The 22,492-nt window shown below is 38.1% G+C and overlaps 1 protein-coding gene across 1 annotated transcript in view; it reads left to right on the forward strand.

The window, feature by feature from the left end:
• Window positions 1-22,492, forward strand: part of LOC134652347 (tRNA dimethylallyltransferase) — a 282,850-nt gene that overhangs the window by 227,005 nt on the left and 33,353 nt on the right. The window contains exons 4-6 of the mRNA XM_063507519.1: window positions 16,495-16,618; window positions 17,208-17,303; window positions 17,753-17,845. Coding sequence (XP_063363589.1) covers window positions 16,495-16,618; window positions 17,208-17,303; window positions 17,753-17,845 — 313 coding nt within the window. The remainder of the gene's footprint in view (window positions 1-16,494; window positions 16,619-17,207; window positions 17,304-17,752; window positions 17,846-22,492) is intronic.

The raw sequence follows: 22,492 nt of genomic DNA on the forward strand, positions 1-22,492 counted from the left end.
ACCCCAAAAATTTATTGTTTTTTTTCTATTTTTGTGTGAAAATCTTAATGCGGTTCACAGAATACATCTACTTACCAAGTTTCAACAGTATAGTTCTTATAGTTTCGGAGAAAAGTGGCTGTGACATACGGACGGACAGACAGACGGACAGACAGACAGACAGACATGACGAATCTATAAGGGTTCCGTTTTTTGCCATTTGGCTACGGAACCCTAAAAAGCGTGTTTGATGAATATAATGCCTAAAAAATCAGGTTTTAAAGAGTGACCCAGGAGAACGTAACCATGGCAACGAGTGACAAGAGAAAGTTGATTCACCCCTATACACGGTGCTCACGAGGGCACCGTGTATATTCCGTCGCTGTTGAACAATTTTTGAACTAAGTAATATATAAGTAGGTAAGTACAGTAGTTTAAAATACAAACACCCTCCGGCATGAATTACAAATTAGTCGTCAAACAATAACACGTGTTACGTGACATTATCCCAAATTGAGTAAAAACCAACACAAAAAACATACATAGTTATATCGATTCGTAACCGCGCTGAGGTCGACGTGCCGAGTAAAAAACTCGAAAATAATTACATCGTTACCCTATTCTTTGACAAATATATCTTATATACCCTGCTAAAATTCCTAATCAACCTTAAGACAAAGTTGTAAGGATTATATTGCAGTGAAATTATGTTTTTTATATATATTTTAGCTGGTTTCCTTGACGGTTATGTCACATGCGGCGTGTCACCTCCTGGACGGATGATTAATGTTCTCTCACTGTCTACCTCATGGTTCTATGGCTTGAAGATAGCATTGTTATTTTCTAAACAGCCTATAAAGTATATAAATCCTTAGCGCTTATACTCTTCTTGAAATTTAATGTAGTTTTTGTAATACTAAAATTGTAGCAGATAGATCATTATCACCTATTGTAACAGAGCAAATGCGCTCATCGGTACGATTGTCTTGTTAAGTGAGATCTAAATCGCGGTCTCGAAAGAAATTGTAGTGATTCTATTGTCCTTACATCCGTATTCATTATGCAGAAGATTCGATGATAATTGTCAAGTATCACAATATTTATGAATGGGACAATCGCAAGTCGAGCTAATGTCAGGTGAACTTTTTTCACTCTAACAGTCCAAACCAAAGGCGAAAAGTTTACTTTATTTTTACCCGCTACTATCAATAATCGTACCTTTTATAGTTCACACTTGACAGAAAAAGTAAGGGCAAACCGCCTAGCCTGGTACGGACATGTGATGCGGAGGGATGAAAGTCATGTGACGAGAAAGGTATTACGAATGAATGTGGAGGGAAGTACAAGGAGAGGAAAACCGAGGAAAAGTTGGATGGACTTTGTGAGAGATGATATGAAACGAACGAAAGTGAATGATGAGATGACGGGTGACAGAGAGGTATGGAAGAGGAAAACATGCTGCGCCGACCCCAAGTAAATGGGACTAGGGCTTCCAATACCGGGATCCCGGTATTTCGGGATCCCGGGATCCCGTCCTTTTAAACGCATTTTTCAATACCGGTATTTTTAAAGGCAATACCGGGATCCCGGTATTTTAAAAAATGAGGGAAATGCGCAGTATAAACCCTTTAAATCCATTATATTCGGTTGTATCAAAAAGCTTACTAAACGTCAGACGCATCTAGAGTTAGACCAAGAAAAGTCTGCAACGATTTTGATAGCACGCGCAGTGCAAGTATTATATTAAACTTCTATGAAATTATGACGTACAAATAACACTTGCACTGCGTACTGCATATGCTATCAAAATCGTTGCAGACTTTACTTGGTCTAACTCTAACTGGTCTCTAGCCCGCATTTTATTATTGAAACAATATCGTTGGCTAAGGCGTCAGATAAATATTTGGTGGTTGGTGGTGGATGAATCCTGAAGTTATGTGAGTGATGAATATGATGATAGTGACATTAAATTTAACACAATTAGTTCTTATAATTTTATCAAAAAATAAAACGAAAGAGCAAGGATAACTGTATGTAGCGTGTATTTTATTTTATAATAATATTTATGTATTTTATTTACTTTTGGACATTTTGGTTAGTTTACTTTTAAAGTGTTACTGTACATTCCGTAAGTTTGTTAATTGTGTTGTGTTAATTTGAATTCTCCCCTCATCTACTCGAAGGTTAGCTGGAAGAGATCCCTTACAGGGATAAGTTCGCCTTTGTACCTTTATTTCTGTAAACATTATGTAAACCTGTGTTGTGTACGATAAAGTGATTACTACTTAGTATGTAGTAGTAGTAGTCTACTACTGTAATAATGGCAAACCAATTTTGACGGAAATTTGAAAAAATGTTGTCTGGTTGGTTAAGTTGGACTACAAATGTGACTGGTGAGGTGAAGTCAACAAATTGGATAAAATTATTGCCAACCTGGAGTGTGAAATAAAATTATTGCAGATGGCGGCATTGATTGTTTATTGTTGTAATAGCTTTTAGGACATATCTGGTATTCCAGTGAGCCTTTCTAATTCTCCTTTTTAATAAAACTATATATTTTTAAGCTATTCATATCCAATACCGGGATCCCGGGATCCCGGTATTGACGAAGACAGTTTCGGTATTAATACCGGTATTGTGAGAAGTCCGGTATTTGGAAGCCCTAATTAAGGGCAAGAGAATGATGATTATAGTTACACTTGAAACTCTCTACTATACCTCGTACTATACTTACAATTTTTTCTCTGTTTTGCCAATTTTCAAAAACCGTTAAAAGGTAATGTTATGTATGAAATACAGGGTGGCCAAATAAGAGGTATACATTTTATTTTTGAAATTTTATTCTATAAAACATAAAAAATATTAAGTATTCCTTGTTAAATATAATATGTAGGGTCAGCAATTACACATGGAAAATAATGTCAGACAAATGTCCACCTCTGACAAATGTGGCAGATGCGAACCCTTTTCATCGCGTTTTTCATCACTTTTTCACACATTTCCGGCGTTATCTCAGCGACAGTGTTTCGAATATTTTGTTTTAATTGCTGAAGGTTCGTTGGCCTATTAGCATAGGCACGTCCCTTTAGATAGCCCCACAGAAAAAAGTCAGGAGCTGTTAAATCAGGCGATCTTGGGGGCCAGTCAATGTCACCGATTCTCGAAATTAATCGACCGGGAAACGTTATTTTTAATGTTTCTATTGTTTTTAATGATTAAAACACGTTGTTCCGTCGTAAAACGCTCCATAATAAATTTGCCGTATCTACACAAACTAATTTTCATGCAATAACTGTCATATTTACCGCCAAAATAAAATGGCGGCAAAAAAAAGTTGTATACCTCTAAGTTGGCCACCCTGTATCATTTGATAATTTTTTTGCTATTGGATTGATAAGCTTCATGATTTGATATTTAACTTACTGTTGCTAGGCCAAATATAATGTTTAAATTCAAATATTGTGTACATGTGGTGCAAATCCTTTTCTATAACGATACGCATGATTGTTATAATTGTCGTACTCGTGATGTCTCCCACGATTATAACCAGAATTTATGGTTTTTAAAAGTTTTAATTATAATATTAGGTCAGTTGGGTTAAGAGCCAAATAATAGCTCTTTGATAGATAGATAGATAGATAGATAGATAAAGCATTTATTGTCACAACAGGGATTTTAAATTACAATTATTTTAAAATCCCTGTTGTGACAATAAATGCTTTATCAGCAAATTTATTGCAAGATTCTACGATTATAGCAATGATTGTTCAGATTTTTATTTCAAAATTATAATTAGAATTGGGTCAGTTGCTAATTCACATTTATAATATTAGGTATTAGTAGGAAAACTACAATCAATCGTCAATTTGAATATATACATATTGCCATACCTATATCCGACTTTATCATTCACAACTATGACATGTGTCAAACTAATTTTAAATTCCATAAAAACAGGATTAAAAGCTTAATGCCATCTTTCGTCACATACTTAATATATTCTTCTGATATTTTTAATTGTAGTCGCATAATGGAAAATTTTTCGCTAAGCGGATGGTTGTTTCATTATGGAACTGTTAATAGGTTGATAATGGTTTTATTAATTGTAAATGGTTAGTAATTGACCGATAGTACCAATTTTTTCGAAGATTTGTCACTGAAACGCGCGTTTCCAGTTTACATTTGTATAGTGTTTTTATTTTATTTTATTTATTTAAGAAGTAGACTGTCACTTTAACTGACTTTATAAAAAGACTGTCTTTTTCTAAATCATTAGCATTACATATATACACTTTTTTAGGGTTCCGTAGCCAAATGGCAAAAAACGGAACCCTTATAGATTCGTCATGTCTGTCTGTCCGTCTGTCTGTCCGTCTGTCTGTCCGTCCGTATGTCACAGCCACTTTTCTCCGAAACTATAAGAACTATACTGTTGAAACTTGGTAAGTAGATGTATTCTGTGAACCGCATTAAGATTTTCACACAAAAATAGAAAAAAAACAATTAATTTTTGGGGTTCCCCATACTTCGAACTGAAACTCAAAATTTTTTTTTTTCATCAAACCCATACGTGTGGGGTATCTATGGATAGGTCTTTAAAAATGATATTGAGGTTCCTAATATCATTTTTTTCTAAACTGAATAGTTTGCGCGAGAGACACTTCCAAAGTGGTAAAATGTGTGTCCCCCCCCCCCCCCTAACTTCTAAAATAAGAGAATGATAAAACTAAAAAAAAATATATGATGTACATTACCATGTAAACTTCCACCGAAAATTGGTTTGAACGAGATCTAGCAAGTAGTTTTTTTTTAATACGTCATAAATCGCCTAAATACGGAACCCTTCATGGGCGAGTCCGACTCGCACTTGGCCGCTTTTTGTAAAATATAACCCACGGGAAATTGTGTGGCGAGCGAAGGTTTGTCAAATAGAATTAAACTTAGACACCGCTCTGTTGATAATGAATCTAGTATGCTGGTACTTATAACAGGCATGAGAGGTGGGGGGAAATTACCTAACGGGAAGCGCTATTATTGTTTGTCCTTGTCACAGTCTCACATTTTTTTTATTCCCCACCGTAAATTTAGTATGGATTATGGTGGGCAACAAATAAATTCGACCAATCATAGTGTCGCATTGCGTGTGTTTTGCCCCTCACGGACACACGTGTATAGCACATAGCACATCTATTGAGATCCTACCATCTATGGTTAATAGTCTTTGATCCCGATCTGTCATTATGACGTTTGTGTTTTTTAGAAAGATGCAAAATGTAACAGCGTTAGGCAAAGTTTTATGAATGTCTCTAGATATTAAAAAATCGTATCACCCGCGCCCATGGAAACACCTCATAATCTACGGAAGCTAACACATGTTCCTCATGTGTTTCACGTGCCTACTGACGTTCTATTACAGGCAAACCAACTTACGGTTACACCAATTGTATGAAAATCACCCCTATTTTTAAACCAACAAGGGCTTTTACGACTCCTGGATAACTTGGTCCACAGAAAGCCTACCGCGAATACCGGATTTCGCAAATGTTGGGCATCTTTCTCTTTTACTCCAATTAAGGCGTAATTAGAGTGACAGAGGAAGATGCCCGCGGTAGGCCCACAGAGGCAAACCAACTTATTAAAACCACTTCAATCAAACGAAAATAACCCCCATTTCTTTACCAGCAAGAGCTAAGCGACTGTTAGTTAACGTGGTAGCGCAGTGTGGGTCTTTACATAAATATACTTTTTTAAGTTCTTGAAGATTTGGCGACGGTTTTAGGAATTACATTCAACCTAGTTTTGGAGTTATGAATGGGTATGAATGGATAAAATTGGGGGCCCCCTCTGAGATGTAATTCGAGAGTTATGACTTATGGAATTAGGAGTGTGTACTGTATCTTCCGGAAATCGTTTTTTCCAGATTGCGATTTTTGTCGTTCGCAATTTTTACCATTTTATATTTCCTCAATAGCTTCTTTTTCCGAAAGCGTATTTATTTAACCAATCGCATATTTTCCCATTATATTAATGTTCCAATAGCTTATTTTTCTGAGAGGTTTTCTAACCATATGCGAAGGTTAGAAATGTTTTCGGAAGCGCTTTGCTTTCCTATCAGAAAAATAATATTACATTCACAAGATAAAATACAAGATAAATCATTAAAAACCAAATCGCCAGTGTAATAGGGCCCTTATTTTCATCTATTATTACGACTATTGATGCTGACTGTACATATAAAACAAGCATTTAATCGTGTATTCCATTCATTCGTCTTGCAAAACAGACAGAACCGACAGTTTTGATGAAGTTTATTATAAGTAAATTGTAATTTGCAAATCGACATGCCAGTTAAGAGGAAAGTGGACGACCCGTGCGAATTCGCCTTTCCATACAAATGTAGTCCGCATTTTCCTCTCTGAAATTACATTTTTGAAATTGTTTTGCTACAATTTGATGTATATCAACCTCAGCTATGCCCCTTCGTTTTATTTCAATTTTTAATTATTAGAATAGAATAGAATATAATTTATTCGTAAGCACAGATAATAGGTACATAATATGAAAGAAAACACAAAATAAGATTAAAGTGCCACGAAATGGCCTCATCTCAGCATGTTGCTGGTGGCTTCCAGCGCTGGTCTTCCGATGAGACCATCAAGTGAGAAGAATCACGAAGGTTATTATAAGTAAGTAGGTAGACTTTAAAAAGTTGTATGGAATTCATTATGTACTCGCTCCTAATAATTCTTATAATAATCAATAATCTAAAAAAAAGTGACATCATAACTATGTATGATTAATACTTACACATCAAAATATGTAAAATTATTTTCCATAATGTCAATATCCAGAGAGGAAAATGGGGACTACTTTTGTATGGAGAAGCAGTCGTCCCCTTTCCTCTTAAAACAATCGTTAAAACACAACGATCATACTTACTGATATAACGCCGACAAGTTTAATTAAACTCAACTGCGTTTACCCATCCTCGTATCTCAATGTCAAAAATCTTATAAATATGAACCTTAGTCCAACTACTGTAAGTTCTAATTTCAATGTAGAGGGACTTCACAGGGAAAGGTTTCAAAAGATACTCCATCCCAGCTCTAAGAGCGAGTTTCAATTTTATGACAATTTTACGTCTTTCGCATAAATAGATGAGAGTATTGCAAGAATTACTATATTTTACGAGCGTGTCATTCTTATAGTTTTACTTTTAGTTCAGTTAGGCCCACTTGCATCGTTAAATCAAATTGTACTGGTAACCATGGTAACTCCAGGTTTAACCGATTAACCCCGGGTTAGTGTAATGATGCAAGTGGCGCTTGATGAAAGATCGAACCCTGCGAATTTCATATTGATTGTCACTGTGACAAGGTACGAAATGGTACTGAAATTAAATTCCTTGACCGTACATTGTACGGCGTACTACTATATGTACCTATATGTAGTAGCCCAGACATAGGTACAGTCGCCATCAGATATATCGGAGCGGCAAAGGCGCTCACAAATATCTGAACACGCCTCTATTATCAAGGCGTTATAGTGCTATATTTTTAAGCACCTTGGCCGCTCCTATATCTCATGGCGACTGTGTTTAGCGGACGCAAGTCTTACTCAAGGCCATGGACCTAGAATATTACGGACGGACTGTCACCTAAGACAAACTGTGACACTGCAATGGCGGACGGTTTGAATGTATGCGTGTAGACGAGTGTTACCATGTAACACAAATTCTCCCCTAATGGTGAAACAATTATTTTTAATATCGTCCTTGTTTTCGAATAAAAAAATTGGGACAGTTTTACGTTAGACAATAAAAAAGGTGTGTACGTATCTGATTTTATAGGTCTTGAAATTCGCAATATTGCACAATTACTTTGTGCAAACATTATTTTCAATACCTAATGATACTTAGCATCGTAATGAAATCAGTTCGTCATGTTTTTTTAATTTATACATTTAACTTGAAACATATCTGGTTTTCAACAAAAAAAATACAATACATAACAAACAAACGTTAACTATCAAACATGCATGTAAGCGTCTAATCTCCTTAGTATCGGGAAATTACCATACCGACCTAGTTTGAAATGCACAATCAATAATTTAACCATTTACCTAAATGATCTCTTAATACATAATGATTTAATAAGAAGGGTATCAATTACCCTACTTTCGGGAAATTACCCTATTCATGTTACTGGTCACACTCCTGTTTTGCAGTTTGATAATTTATAAACAACAAATTATCGTGATTTTACGTACTAATTAATAAACTTAAGTATGAAAAGTTATTCCGTGACTTTTTTCTTTCGATCGGTACAATTCTAGCAGGATTTAACTACGCATGCCGGCATATTTTATATTTTTCTTCGACATGTTTACTTCAATGACGTTTCGATTCGTCTGACGGCAAACTGGTGGATGTGGACTGTCAATGTGTGTGTGTCACGCGTAAATACTACGAAACTGGTGGATGTTGGAATCACAGTTGTATTGTAAGCTAAAATCTGTCCGTAATATTATAGGTCCATGCTCAAGGCGTTTCTTTTCACGTTTTTTCCGATGCGATCGGAATGAATCTTTTTGCTCGCCTGCCTCTTGGCTTCTTCTTGCTCTAAAAAAGCTCAAGTGCACGCAGTAAAACGCTATTTTATGTCACTATTGATAATAGTAGTAAGTTTATGAATGAGTGAGGTAATTTAATGGTGGACAAGTTTTAATTCGTTTTAAATCAGTTTTTGAATTGTGTTACTAAAGTATATAGGTATTTATTTGCTTACGCTCTATTTATAAGACTTACGCTACGCTATGAGATTGTCTCAATGTCTGTTTTTAAGACCTAACTAGAGTAAGTAAAAGTAGCTACATAAAGTTGGCCTTTGTACCTGTACGCCTTAGCATTTCCTAATTGTAAGTTAGTGTATATATTTAGGGAAACACAATTAGAACATGTCTGTTACTTGTTACATATACAGTATATAGAATCAGCTTATAATGACATCGAAGGGAAGTGACAAACACGTCATACTAAGCGGATGCCATATAAAGCATAGTTGTACAACTTCTTATTTTTGTTAAGTTTTCCAAATTAATCTCGAATTTAAACTGTTGTGATAAATACTAACATTGAATAATTTTACGCGACATGTCGCGCGAATGACTTAAAACAAGTGAGTCTAAACCGTAAAATTATTCAATAATCTCAAATTCCTTTGTGAGGGATGAGTTTTATTAAACTTGTAACAAATATCAACTTGTCACTGAGAATCAAAACTAAAATACCTTACACGCCACGAACGCACCAAACGTCCTCACAGGGAAAGACGTGGTGACGGCCACGGAAACCAGCGAAGGTGTCAGTATAACCGGACATAATTTCATGGGAATAGGATTTTTAGGTCATAGTAAGCGATTTGTCACTATAAGCGAAGTCATCTTATCCGAATTTGTCACAAAGAATTTTATATGAAAACCAAACTTCGCACAGTAATTACGTCATAGTAAGCGGTTGGTCAGTGTAAGCGGAGTCATAATAAACGGATTCTATTGTAATTGATATAATTATCGAGGCCTAATAAATTCTAAGATTGAGAAGTCAGCTAGTTACCGTCCAAACTACGAGTAGCTCACTAACCCTATTTCCATCGATATTATGTATGTATGTATGTATATACTTTATTCCACATGGAAATAAAAACACGAGAAACATAGTTACAGAGTAAATTAAATACAACAAAGGCGAACTTATCCCTCCCTGTATGGGGTCTTTTCTTCTGTATGGGATTACACACTAAAGAAATGCTAATAAGTAACTTGTATTGTTTAATAATAATCCATTTAGTTACCAATAAGACTAGCTCGAAGGCCAAAACGAAATGTCTATCGTAACTTACATTAATATGTCTTTGTTTACAGAAACTGTAATTCGCGTCTGCGCTTACAGTTTTAAAAAGCAGAAACGTCTGCGTATGATGCCATCCAGAGGCCGTGAGTTCAAGTCTCACCCAAGACAGTAATTTTTCCACTTTTAAATTTATCCCAATTTATAGTTGGTCAAACCAATTTGTCAGTAAGTAAGAACCAGGAAAACTATACTCATCCTTTTCTTTTGGGTGCTAGTACCTACTAGTGTAACACAAAGATAGTATGATTTTCTCTGTCTATGTTTGAAATGAGACAGGCCTTTGACAAAACTAGACTTAGAGAATTTCTCTTACTTTTCTTCTTGCACCATTTTTATTACATCTCTGTTTAGCCCTATGGTTGACTGGTAGAGAATGCCTTTAGGCATTAAGTCCGCCATTTGTACATTTTATTTGTTTTTTGCACAATAAAGTTTAAATAAATAAATAAATCCGGAGACTTACAGATTTTAGAGGTCGGATACGGAAACCTACCTACTTTGATTTTGCTGTCGTTTTTTATTCGTCAGATTTTGATAAAATTTAGTAAGTTTCAAGAGTACTTACCTCATTAAAAATACTCAGTGTAGGTAACTAATATAAAGTTAAGTTTATGTTACTGTAACTAACCATATTATATGGACTTCTGGGTCTGGAATAAAGATATATTTCATTTATTGTGCGCACAATAAACACGAAATCCAAATTTGGGACAACAAAATGTATGTAATTTTCCGTTGAGTTACGAAGATTCCATACGTCAGTGTATATTGCCAGTCATGGCAAAACAAGGATCGTACAATCACAAAAATGTAACACCTATAATATACGCTTGTTTGACACAAATAAACATTCATTCATTCATTCATTCATAGGTACCGTGAAAGTGCGCTTATATTGTACAGAATAGAAAATTCAATCTGACGAAAATAAATTACAACAAAATATAAATCGACCCAAAGAAAACACGGAAAAACAAAAATTAAGGAGTTTTCAACTATCGAAAAACGTCTACCTACTTATAGCCGGTCAACCAACTTTGTCAGTAGAAAAGGGCGCGAAATTCAAATTGTCTATGGGTTGATAACCCTTCAATCCTCGTCCCAATAACCCGTCAAGCCATTTTCTTCAGTGGAATAGCAGAATGAAAATGTAGACGCGAAGGGTAATCGTCCCATACAAAGTTTGAATTTCGTGCCGTTCTCTACTGACAAAGTTGTTTGACCGGCTATAAACGCTGGCAAACTATACTTGGTCAAGCAGATCTTGTCAGTAAAAAAAGGCAACAAATTTGAAAAATTTAGGCGTGAAGGGATATCATCCCATAGAAAATTTGAACTTCGCGCCTTTTTTACTGACAAGATTTGCTTGACCAGCTATATTTTCGTACCTGGAAAAAGGCGTGAATGACAATAAAACAGGCTGGAAAAGGTAATTTTTCTCCTTATTACTGAATCTATAAGAACTCTTATTCCGAAATTCAACAGAATAAGTTACAGATTTTGATAACATTAACCTAGCAACACTGAGCACAACAAACACAGACGTAACGTCAGATAGCCATTTTTTGCCGCCATTTTTTCTCAACTGATGTAACGCAGGTCGGCGACCCGACACCTGTTGCTTTTTTTTTAATTTCTCAAATCGCGATGGACACTGGTCTATTAAGCACTCAGTTTTTGCCAGGGCTCTTTTGCTTATTGATTTATTACGATTTGTGGGTGTGTTTGGTTTAATGGTAAAAAGTAATTAACATTTCTTATACGTACCTTTTGAGTGTGTTATTATCGATACATTTACTTGTATTAATTTATTACTAAAGGTTAAGAATGGTTGTTAGACTATTTTATCTTATACTTGGTCAAGCAGATCTTGTCAGTAGAAAAGGGCGGCAAATTTGAAAAATGTAGGCGGGAAGGGATATCGTCCCACATAAAAATTGAATTTCGCGCCTTTTTTACTGACAAGATTTGCTTGACCAGCTATATTATTCGTGTAAGATGTACATTATATACCTACTCTGACAAGCCATTTTCGTTTCTTCCGACAAATTTGTTTGACCAGCTATAAATTCATAATATAATCCGTTTCCATAATTTTATTTCAAACGAGTCGGACTCGCGCACGGAGGGTTCCGCACCATCAACAAAAAATAGAGCAAAACAAGCAAAAAAACGGTCACCCATCCAAGTACTGACCCCGCCCGACGTTGCTTAACTTCGGTCAAAAATCACGTTTGTTGTATGGGAGCCCCACTTAAATCTTTATTTTATTCTGTTTTTAGTATTTGTTGTTATAGCGGCAACAGAAATACATCATCTGTGAAAATTTCAACTGTCTAGCTATCACGGTTCGTGAGATACAGCCTGGTGACAGACGGACGGACGGACGGACGGACAGACGGACAGACAGACAGACAGACGGACGGACGGACGGACGGACGGACGGACGGACGGACGGACAGCGGAGTCTTAGTAATAGGGTCCCGTTTTTACCCTTTGGGTACGGAACCCTAAAATCATATCTATTATTGTAATTTTTTTCATGTTAATAAGAGTAGGTCATTGTCACGGCGATAGAGAATACCAGGGCAGGACAGGAACCCTTAAACCATAAATCCCGAATTTCCATTCAGATTTTTTAAGTCCAAGCTTAAGTTTAAGTTGACGTTTAAATTTCTTTAAGCTAACTTTGCACCGGCTTGAACATATCTAAGTGAGGGAGTGTTATTAAACTATATTATTTGATATAAATTTGACATAAATGATGACATCACCACACTTTGTTCTTGTAAAGTGCCATGCAGAGTTACCTTGGTCCGACTCTATATAATACATGTAGGTAACCATATTAAATACTACCGTAGTATGCAATATAAACAAGTACGAAATTTTATGACCACCGTACTATTAACTTTATCTTAAAAGTAATTGAAACTCCTATGAAGTGAAGCCGCTCTGAAGCGCAGACAAAAAAAATACAAAACATTACAGAAACAAAAGAGAAGGAAATAGTAAAAACAATGTGTTAGACAAGGACAGAGTATGTCTCGGTTTGACTAGAGCAGACTGGGAACATTTTGAGGCGTTACGACTTTTTAAGTGGCCATTATGGGGATGTAAGACGAAACTTAATATCTTTGTCTTTAAGCGTGAGAGCGCTCAGGGGCCGATTCGACTAGTTTTGGTGAAATGGCGATGTCATCGGCAAAATAAATAAAGTGTAGATAAGATCTATTGGCGTTATTCATAAACGGCTACTAACTTTAATCACTTAATCAGTTGATGATCGTCGTTTGTCGCTATCTGTCGCAGGGATGTTGCGGATGCCGATTTTTTGACATCCGCGGATGCGGATGCGGATTTGTAAAGGCTAACATCCGCGGATGCGGATGCGGATGTCAAGATAGGTACATAAAAAACGTCAAATATTACATTTTAGTAATTTTCATTTCAAAAAACCGGCCAAGTGCAAGCCGGACTCGTGTTCCAAGGGTTCCGTACATTAAGTCCCATTCACGCTTGACTGCTCATTTCTAATAGGTTTTTTTGATTAATGACTAAATTACCTAGCAGTCTAGCACTTACGCCGATGCTAAGACGTTCCTGTACCAACCTGTTCCACATCCGCATCCGCATTAAATCCGCATCGATTTTATGCGGATGTTCCGCGGTTGCGGATGCGGATGCGGATATTCGCAACATCCCTGATCTGTCGTTATGTCATAGAGAGGGAGAAACGATGATCATAAGCTGATTAACTTAGCAGACGTTTATGAAGAAGGGGTCTAGGAGTCTTGTAAGTTTGGGGTCCTCCTATTTTTCTTGAAAATTAGTTGTAATAATTAAATGTACCTATTGACAAACAGAAAAACAAATAAAGTGATTGTGGTTCCCTCGCAACAGGCACAATTAACGCATCCCCGCACATCTCTGGTCGAAACGCTAGGCTGCGTTATAAGTATACTTGGTCAACCAGATCTTGACAGTAGAAAAGGCGGCAAATTTGAAAAACGTAGGCGCGAAGGGATATCGTCCCATAGAAAATTTGAATTTCGCGCCTTTTTTTACTGTCAAGATTTGGTTGACCAGCTATAAGTAGTAAAATGAAAAATGAATGAATGGTACGTAGCTTTATGTGTTATCTGTAGTGGCATCACCGAATGAGCACTGCAGAAGACCAGCGCTGGCTTTATAGCTAGCATTATGCTGAGTTGGGCCAATTTCGTGATGCACATTTATTGATTTCTTCTTTTCTTGCTGTTGTTGTTGTCTGTACATGTCCGTACATGTTTTGTGATCGTCCATAATAAAAATCTTTTATCTTTATCTGTAAAATATGAGTGTTGAATGCATACACGAAGTTACCGTTGCTCGAATGTAACCAGACGCTTACTATACTGAGAATTCTTGCCTCGTAAAGCATAAAAATGAATTACTTTCTGGCCTCGAATGTCCAATTTTCCAAATGTCCAGTCCCCGTGCGTCCAATTCCTTGAACGACCAATCCCCGTATGTCTAATTACCTGAACGTCCGATCCCTGTATGTCTAATTACCTGAACGTCCAATCCCCGTATGTCCAATTCCTTGAATGCCTCCTCCTCGTACGTCCAATTACCCGAATGTCTAATATCTGATTCCCTGTACGTCCAATCTTTGTATGTCTAATGACCCAATTGACCGTTTCGTCTGTGATGAAACATCAGAACCTGGCTGGACGTCTAGTAGAGTAACAAATAGTCCGTTTGCCTACGAAATTCGCCACATATTGTTGGCCTACTATTCAGGTGACACTAAAAACCGTTTATTTACGAAATTGTAGAAAATTAAGAAATAAAATCTTTTTACGAAAATAAAACATGGCTTTTATCTATATTTTCTGAATTTTTATAATAAGTAGATGCATTTTTTCAAAGCATTGATATAGAATAAGAGAACAGGATACACAATCAGCCCAAAAAAGTGGGGCCCAGCTGCCCGGGCAGCTTACTGTCGCATTATTTTGTGGCATGGCTCAAACTGATACGAAAATATTGCTGTGTATAGATCCCATATCAAGCAGACGCACTAATAATAGTTATACCTACATATATTAATAGGTAAGAGTCGTACCCGACATGCAATTCTTATCGCTATTCTAATGATCAGTAAGATAAAAAGTAAGTGAAATGAGTGGTAAATGTACATTTCCATGAACGCATAAGACCGTGAAGTACCGTAAAATGGGGTGAGTAGGGTCAAAACTGAAATTCAAACCTCGATAACATTTTATTTTTACATATGAAAACTGAATGGAGTATATAATAAGTGTTCCGGACGTTTGTATTTTAGTTTTTATTTTATTTTGGGTAGTTCCATTTCATAACTTTGGCGATAAAGAGGAAAACCCACCTTACCCCGTAGTGCCTCGTATTTGGGGTTAGAGGGGTTTTCATACAAAGGTGATTTTGGAAGATTGTTGGATCGATGTTTTTTTATTATGCGTATTACTACGTATAGCTCCATTTTAAATTGGAATACATTATTTTTGTAGCAGTAGCCTTAAAATCCCTTCTCACCCCCCTCTCAAACCTTCTCTCCCCATCCATAACCCACCTCTCCCCGCGAAACCTACTCACCCCGTTTTACGGTAAGTAAAATAAAGGTATCAACTAAAAAGGTATCCGTTGGTAATGGTACACAAATGAATAAAATTCAATACTAGGTATATTTTTGAAACGGTACCGTTAGAGTAGTTTCGCACTACGTCCGATCCGACTCCGTGAAACCCAGTACCCGTTGTTGTAGCCGTAGATCTATTTCCATGGTGATATGGACATTCAGGGAATTGGACATTCGATAAACGGACATTCGGGAATTAGACATTCGAAGAAAATGGACATTTAAGGAATTGGACCTTCGAGCAAATGGACATTCCGGGAATTGGACCTTCGAGCAAATGGACATTCCGGGAATTGGACCTTCGAGCAAATGGACATTCGGGAAATTAGACATTCGAGGAAAATGGACATTTAAGGAATTGGACATTCGAGGCCAGAACCATTTAATGGTCTATCAAACACAATCATACTTAGAATCTGTGCGGAAAGAGAAGAGTCGTAGAATGTATTGGATCCCATACAATTCACGACTCTTCTCTTTCCGCACAGACTCTATAATTTAATTGAAGGTGTTATTCCCGGATCCTGTTATTTTTAAATGAATTTTTGTAAGACTCGTATTCTAACTTGTATAAGAAATTTGCTGCAGCAAAACAGTTTATCTTTATACTGACCGTATTTATCGGTTTTTGAACGCATCATATATACGCATCATCATATATGATATGCACTTAATTGCATATAGACGTTTTTTTATTTCCTGTCGAAAATGTTGACCAAACAGAGATATATATATACATATACTAGCGACCTGCCTCGGCTTCGCACAGGTTAACAAATTATACATAAACCTTCCTCTTGAATCACTCTATCTATAAAATCCGCATCAAAATCCGTTGCATAGTTTTAAATATCTAAGCATACATAGGGACAGACAGCGAGAAGCGACTTTGATTTATACTATGTAGTGATATTCTCCTCCATTTCTCAAATATTTTTGTTTGCAGGTCCATCGAGGTATGGCTCAAAACGGGGCGACGGCACAGCGAGATCTTAGAAGACCAGAAGCAACGTGAAGGCTGCCTCCGACGGCCCGACGCTACTGTCGTGCTGTGGCTCAAGTGTGAACAGGTACTGTAACTCTAGTTGTCTCCATCGATGGCTGAAGACAGCGACGCCACAGCGAGATCTTAGAAGACCAGAAGCAACGTGAAGGCTGCCTCCGACGGCCCGGCGCTACTGTCGTGCTGTGGCTCAAGTGTGAACAGGTACTGTAACTCTAGTTGTCTCCATCGATGGCTGAAGACAGCGACGCCACAGCGAGATCTTAGAAGACCAGAAGCAACATGAAGGCTGCCTCCGACGGCCCGGCGCTACTGTCGTGCTGTGGCTCAAGTGTGAACAGGTACTGTAACTATAGTTGTCTCCATCGATGGCTGAAGACAGCGACGCCACAGCGAGATCTTAGAAGACCAGAAGCAACGTGAAGGCTGCCTCCGACGGCCCGGCGCTACTGTCGTGCTGTGGCTCAAGTGTGAACAGGTACTGTAACTCTAGTTGAATCCATCGATGGCTGAAGACAGCAACGCCACAGCGAGATCTTAGAAGACCAGAAGCAATGTGAAGGCTGCCTCCGGCGGCCAGGCGCTACTGTCGTGCTGTGGCTCAAGGGTGAACAGGTACTGTAACTATAGTTGTCTCCATCAATGGCTGAAGACAGCGACGCCACAGCGAGATCTTAGAAGACCAGAAGCAACGTGAAGGCTGCCTCCGACGGCCCGGCGCTACTGTCGTGCTGTGGCTCAAGTGTGAACAGGTACTGTAACTCTAGTTGTCTCCATCGATAGCTGAAGACAGCAACGCCACAGCGAGATCTTAGAAGACCAGAAGCAATGTGAAGGCTGCCTCCGGCGGCCAGGCGCTACTGTCGTGCTGTGGCTCAAGTGTGAACAGGTACTGTAACTCTAGTTGTCTCCATCGATGGCTGAAGACAGCGACGCCACAGCGAGATCTTAGAAGACCAGAAGCAACGTGAAGGCTGCCTCCGGCGGCCCGGCGCTACTGTCGTGCTGTGGCTCAAGTGTGAACAGGTACTGTAACTATAGTTGTTTCCATCGATGGCTGAAGACAGCGACGCCACAGTGAGATAGAAGACCAGAAGCAACGTAAAGGCTGCCTCCGACGGCCCGGCGCTACTGTCGTGCTGTGGCTCAAGTGTGAACAGGTACTGTAACTATAGTTGTTTCCATCGATGGCTGAAGACAGCGACGCCACAGCGAGATAGAAGACCAGAAGCAACGTGAAGGCTGCCTCCGACGGCCCGGCGCTACTGTCGTGCTGTGGCTTAGGTGTGAACAGGTAAGATACATAGTTGCGTAGAAATGTAGCCTCGCTCTGCATTTTCTATCGCATGTATGTATAACGAGAAGTGCTCCGAAGAACTGCGCACAGCTGAACTGTGGAATGAACTGTTGCCCGCCGTATTTCTGGACCTTTAAGAAATGAGCGTACTCTCCCTCAGACGATTCGCTCGTCTTTCTCCTATGTCATAAAAAAGAACAGTAGCCGTACCGTACCATGAGTCGACACTTTGACATTTACGTTAGCGACTGTGCAAACTCGATCACAGTTATCGCTTCCATTGATTTATTGGTGCAATAGAGATGGAATGCGAACGAAATCACACAGACGCTAACGCAAATGTCAAATGCCCACTCATGGTACGGCTACAGGTAAGCTAAAGCTCCTAAACATGCAGCGAATTTTCACTTTGTTTTCTTTCATCGAAAAGCAAATTAACGTTTCGTCCGTGTTTGTTTAGGAACCTCGACACATATTTCAGTCCTTTATTTTAAAACGTTTTTGTTGCTCTATGCATGAATGAGAGGTACCTATGAACCCACAATGTTAGGGCCACCCCACATCTAGCGTCTTTCGAGCGTCGGCGTCTCGTCGGCGTCTACAACTCTATGGCCCTGCTCGACGCAACGTCGACGCAACGTCGACGCAACTGCGCAGAGACGTCATTTTCCATAGAGCTGACCGACGCCGACGCCCGAAAGACGCCAGATGTGGGGTGGCCCTTAGTCTTTTAGTAACCCACACACTTACGAAAGGTCGAGAAATGATCATAAAAATACAAATGCATTTAAATCACTGCTTGATAAACATTTAGTACCATCACCCACACTGTTAACTGACAGTTCGTAAATCTAATATTTGAAATTTTCGCGTTGAACACATATTAACTCACATTTATAGACGGGTCTATCGCGAGATTTATTTTATTACCTTTATTTACCGACGTTTCGACACAGGCCAGGCAGGCAGGGGCAGGAGGGTTTCGAGTAAGCCGCGACCACGACCAGTAAACCTGTGTCGAAACGTCGGTAAATAAAGGTAATAAAATAAATTTCGCGATAGACCCGTCTATAAATGTGAGTTAATATGAGTTCGTAAACTTTATTACAAAAGGCATAAGGTCCACCGATGGACAGTCAAAAGGTGTTGCTGTTTGTACAGAAACCACCAGCAGATGTACAGTACACCACCAAGGACAAGGGTCCTGAAAACAGATGTCCATGAACATGCCTTAAAAGGTCAATCAGTATTTAAAAAGTCCCTAAGTTCAAATTATCGCTTACCCTCAGACAAAGCTTTGTCTTGGAACGCATTTGATATATGGCGACAGTATTTCGCAATTAGCCTGCTGGTTTATCTTATTTATGTTCAATGTTCACATAACATTATATTACTAGTACCTTTACTTGTACAGGATGCTTGGGCGGAGGACTTTACCCTTGTATTCTTGTCTGCAGGCCACACGAAACAAATATAAATATTATTTCACAACGTCAATTCCTCAAACAAAACTCTTTTCACCACACCAGCTCGTAAAGGCTCTCTAAGTACATATCCTTCAAAAACTGACGAGAAAGTTGCATTTTATCCACAAGAGTGTTGATGAAAATTTTGAGTTGATTCCTCATGTTGGCTGGTAGTATTGACTTTTAAATTATGTTTTAATGGTAAATATGTAATAGGGTTCACTCGCTACGGCCGTGGTTAAATTTTTGAATCTCTCTCTTGCTCGGTTATACCTATCAATAAATAGTACGATGGGTTAAACAAAGCCAAGCCAAGCAAACGAAAGTAAAGAGCCAAGTAAAGGAGCATGTAGGGGCCGTGTCGTACCAGGACACTAAGGTGATGGCTTTGGATCGACCAAGTTGGAGACAACTTCATCACCCTACACCGACAAGAGCCTAGCTCTTAAATTGAATGATGATGGGTTAAACAAAAACCAATATTTCTGTAATACGATCAAGATTCACAAATATGTATAACCTTAAAAGTTAAACTCAGTCCCAAGCACCCCGTACTGCAAGTAGACACACCACCCCTGCGCGGCAGATGGGCGCGCACCTGCCAATCACGGCGCGGCGCGCGCGCAGGTGCTTGTGTTTACGTTTTTTACCGAGGACAGTGTAGTGTGGAGCGGGCTTAATTAAGACAACGGGTTGTGGGGGTTAATCTGGTTGTAAACTGTTTAGGGGGTCTCTTCAGTGCAAATAGGCACTGGAGTGTGAATGTGACCAGGAAGTTTCAGACTTTCACTTTCATTAACACTAACGAACTTGGTTTTGTGTACTTAATAGTACACAAAAATGACCCCACAGGAATTGTGCCGCGAGAGACCTGAACTCATCTGTTGACAATGTAAAATATTGTTTCATTCCGCGCAAGTTTGACAAATAAAATATTAATATCTGGGTGAAAAACATATAAAAACTCGAAAATGCGCGTTTTCCCAGAGATAAGACCTAGCTAGATCGATTTTTCGCCCCCGAAAACCCATAGCAAATTTCATCGAAATCGCTAGAGCCGTTTCCGAGATCCTCGAAATATATATATGTATATGTATATAAATAAATAAACAGATTTGAGCTAGTTCATTGACCAATCACAAAGTTTACATTGGGCCAAAAATAATTGAGATAACACGAAGTGTAGGTACACGACATGAGATCAACTTGAGAGAGTTACATACATAACTACACAAGGAAGTAGATGTTTTTCATATTTAAAAAGGAAACTTCTATTTTCTGCTTCTTTATCGACTGCTTCATATTAATGACTAACTTTTTGTTTCTCAATAAATAAATAAATAATAAATAACCGCTGAGTAGCAGAGTGTATAAATACTATAAATTATGAAGAAATATGTAAAATATGTGAATTAAAATATAATATGATTTTCTACAACAGAACTGAGCACCTGGAATGTATATTAATAGAAATGAAAATGTAAAAAGCCAACGATAATTCTAATAGCTTTAATTTACATAAGCACTAAACTCAATTGCTTGGACTTAACAATTAAAGCCCTAGAAAATTATTTGCATTACCAACAAGAATCTTAATGGCAGGGGGCGAAAGAAAGGCTAATGAGCACTGAAAATTTAAATATGATTAAACGGGGAATATATTAAATAAGTAGAAAGCAAACAAAAATATACTTAACATTTATAATAACAATTTTGCATTTAAGATTCCTTGCTATGAACTGCTATCGCGAAAACATATGCAACTCCTTAATAACACTATTAATAGATAAAAGCCACCTGTTAAAAGTTAGCATTTAATGGGCCCATGCAAAATCGATATACGATGACATCGCTATTCCGTACCAAAACGCTATAAGTCTCATAGGTACTATGCGTATGTTCATCCTATTTTACAGTAAGGCATTATGCATTGGGGTATTCGCCACATTGGTGCCCATTACAGCGGAAACGTACAAATAAACATATAATTATAATGAAGAAGGTAACAGCTGCTTAGAAAAGGAACAAGTGTGTGAGGTGTTTCTTGTGGATAAGAAGGGTTCCGTATAAAGGAAATACTTTGGACTTAAATTAGGAAGTATGTTAGCAGTATGTAAGTATGTTTTTATTCTTATTTTGTCATACGTAATACGTACAAACGTACGTATAGCATCGTGCGATCAGTAACAAATATCTGGGGGTGCATGGGGTCCGTTTCTCAAAAGCTTGTAACTTGTAATACACGCGGAAGTCTGTTTTTGACAGCTTTTGTTAGAAAGGGACTTCCACTTGTATTACAAGTTACAAAAGCTTTTGAGAAACGGGTCCCTGATCTGACCTACAAAAAATGCCCTAACCAGGATTTTGAACACAGGACCTCCGTTCTTAGGCAGGGTCATTTCCGACTAGGCTAGGAGGCCGCTTAATATGGTTCACTGATACTGGAATGCATGCCCACGGGACCCTATAATGGGCACCTACTCGCGTGATAGGCCGTATAATCGATCGGGCAGCACCAAGCATCTGTCCGCATGTTCACGTTCACTTTTTACACAACATTTGTATGTATCGTGTATGGAACCTTCGTTGGAAGAAAGCCGTTCGGCGGGCTGTATAAATATCATTTTAATTAATTTTGACAGCTTATAGACGTCAGAATGGTGTCACTTTATAAGGGGGCTACACCTGCTTTTATCCTTACTTTAAAATTTTACATTTTGTAAGGGTTTTTTTGCAATATCTTGGTGTTATTGAAGTCCGCGTTTATTGAATGAAGTTTACTATTACTTATCTTGAAGATCGTTTTTTTGCATTAGGAATGATTCGAACTGGAAGATTATGACTAACGGCCTCCTAACCGTTCATAGTCGGCTACGCAACAGGAGGTCCCGGGTTCAAATCCCGATAAGGGCATTGAGGGGTTATCACGAATATTTGTTCCTGTGTTATGAATGTTATGTTATTTATGTTTCTATATAAGTAAGTAATTTAAGTATGTTTGCCGAGTACCCATAGTACAAACTTTGCTTAGTTTGGGCCTAGATTGATCTATATAAGATTTTTCCCATAAAAATATTTATTTTTATAGGGCACTTTATGCACTACCTACCTATCGGTGTAGTATGAGTTATTTTATAAGTAATACACCAAACAGCAATAAGAAATATAAGAATGAGTC

The sequence above is a fragment of the Cydia amplana genome, chromosome 11 (assembly GCF_948474715.1).
Source record: "Cydia amplana chromosome 11, ilCydAmpl1.1, whole genome shotgun sequence".
Classification (NCBI taxonomy): domain Eukaryota; kingdom Metazoa; phylum Arthropoda; class Insecta; order Lepidoptera; family Tortricidae; genus Cydia; species Cydia amplana.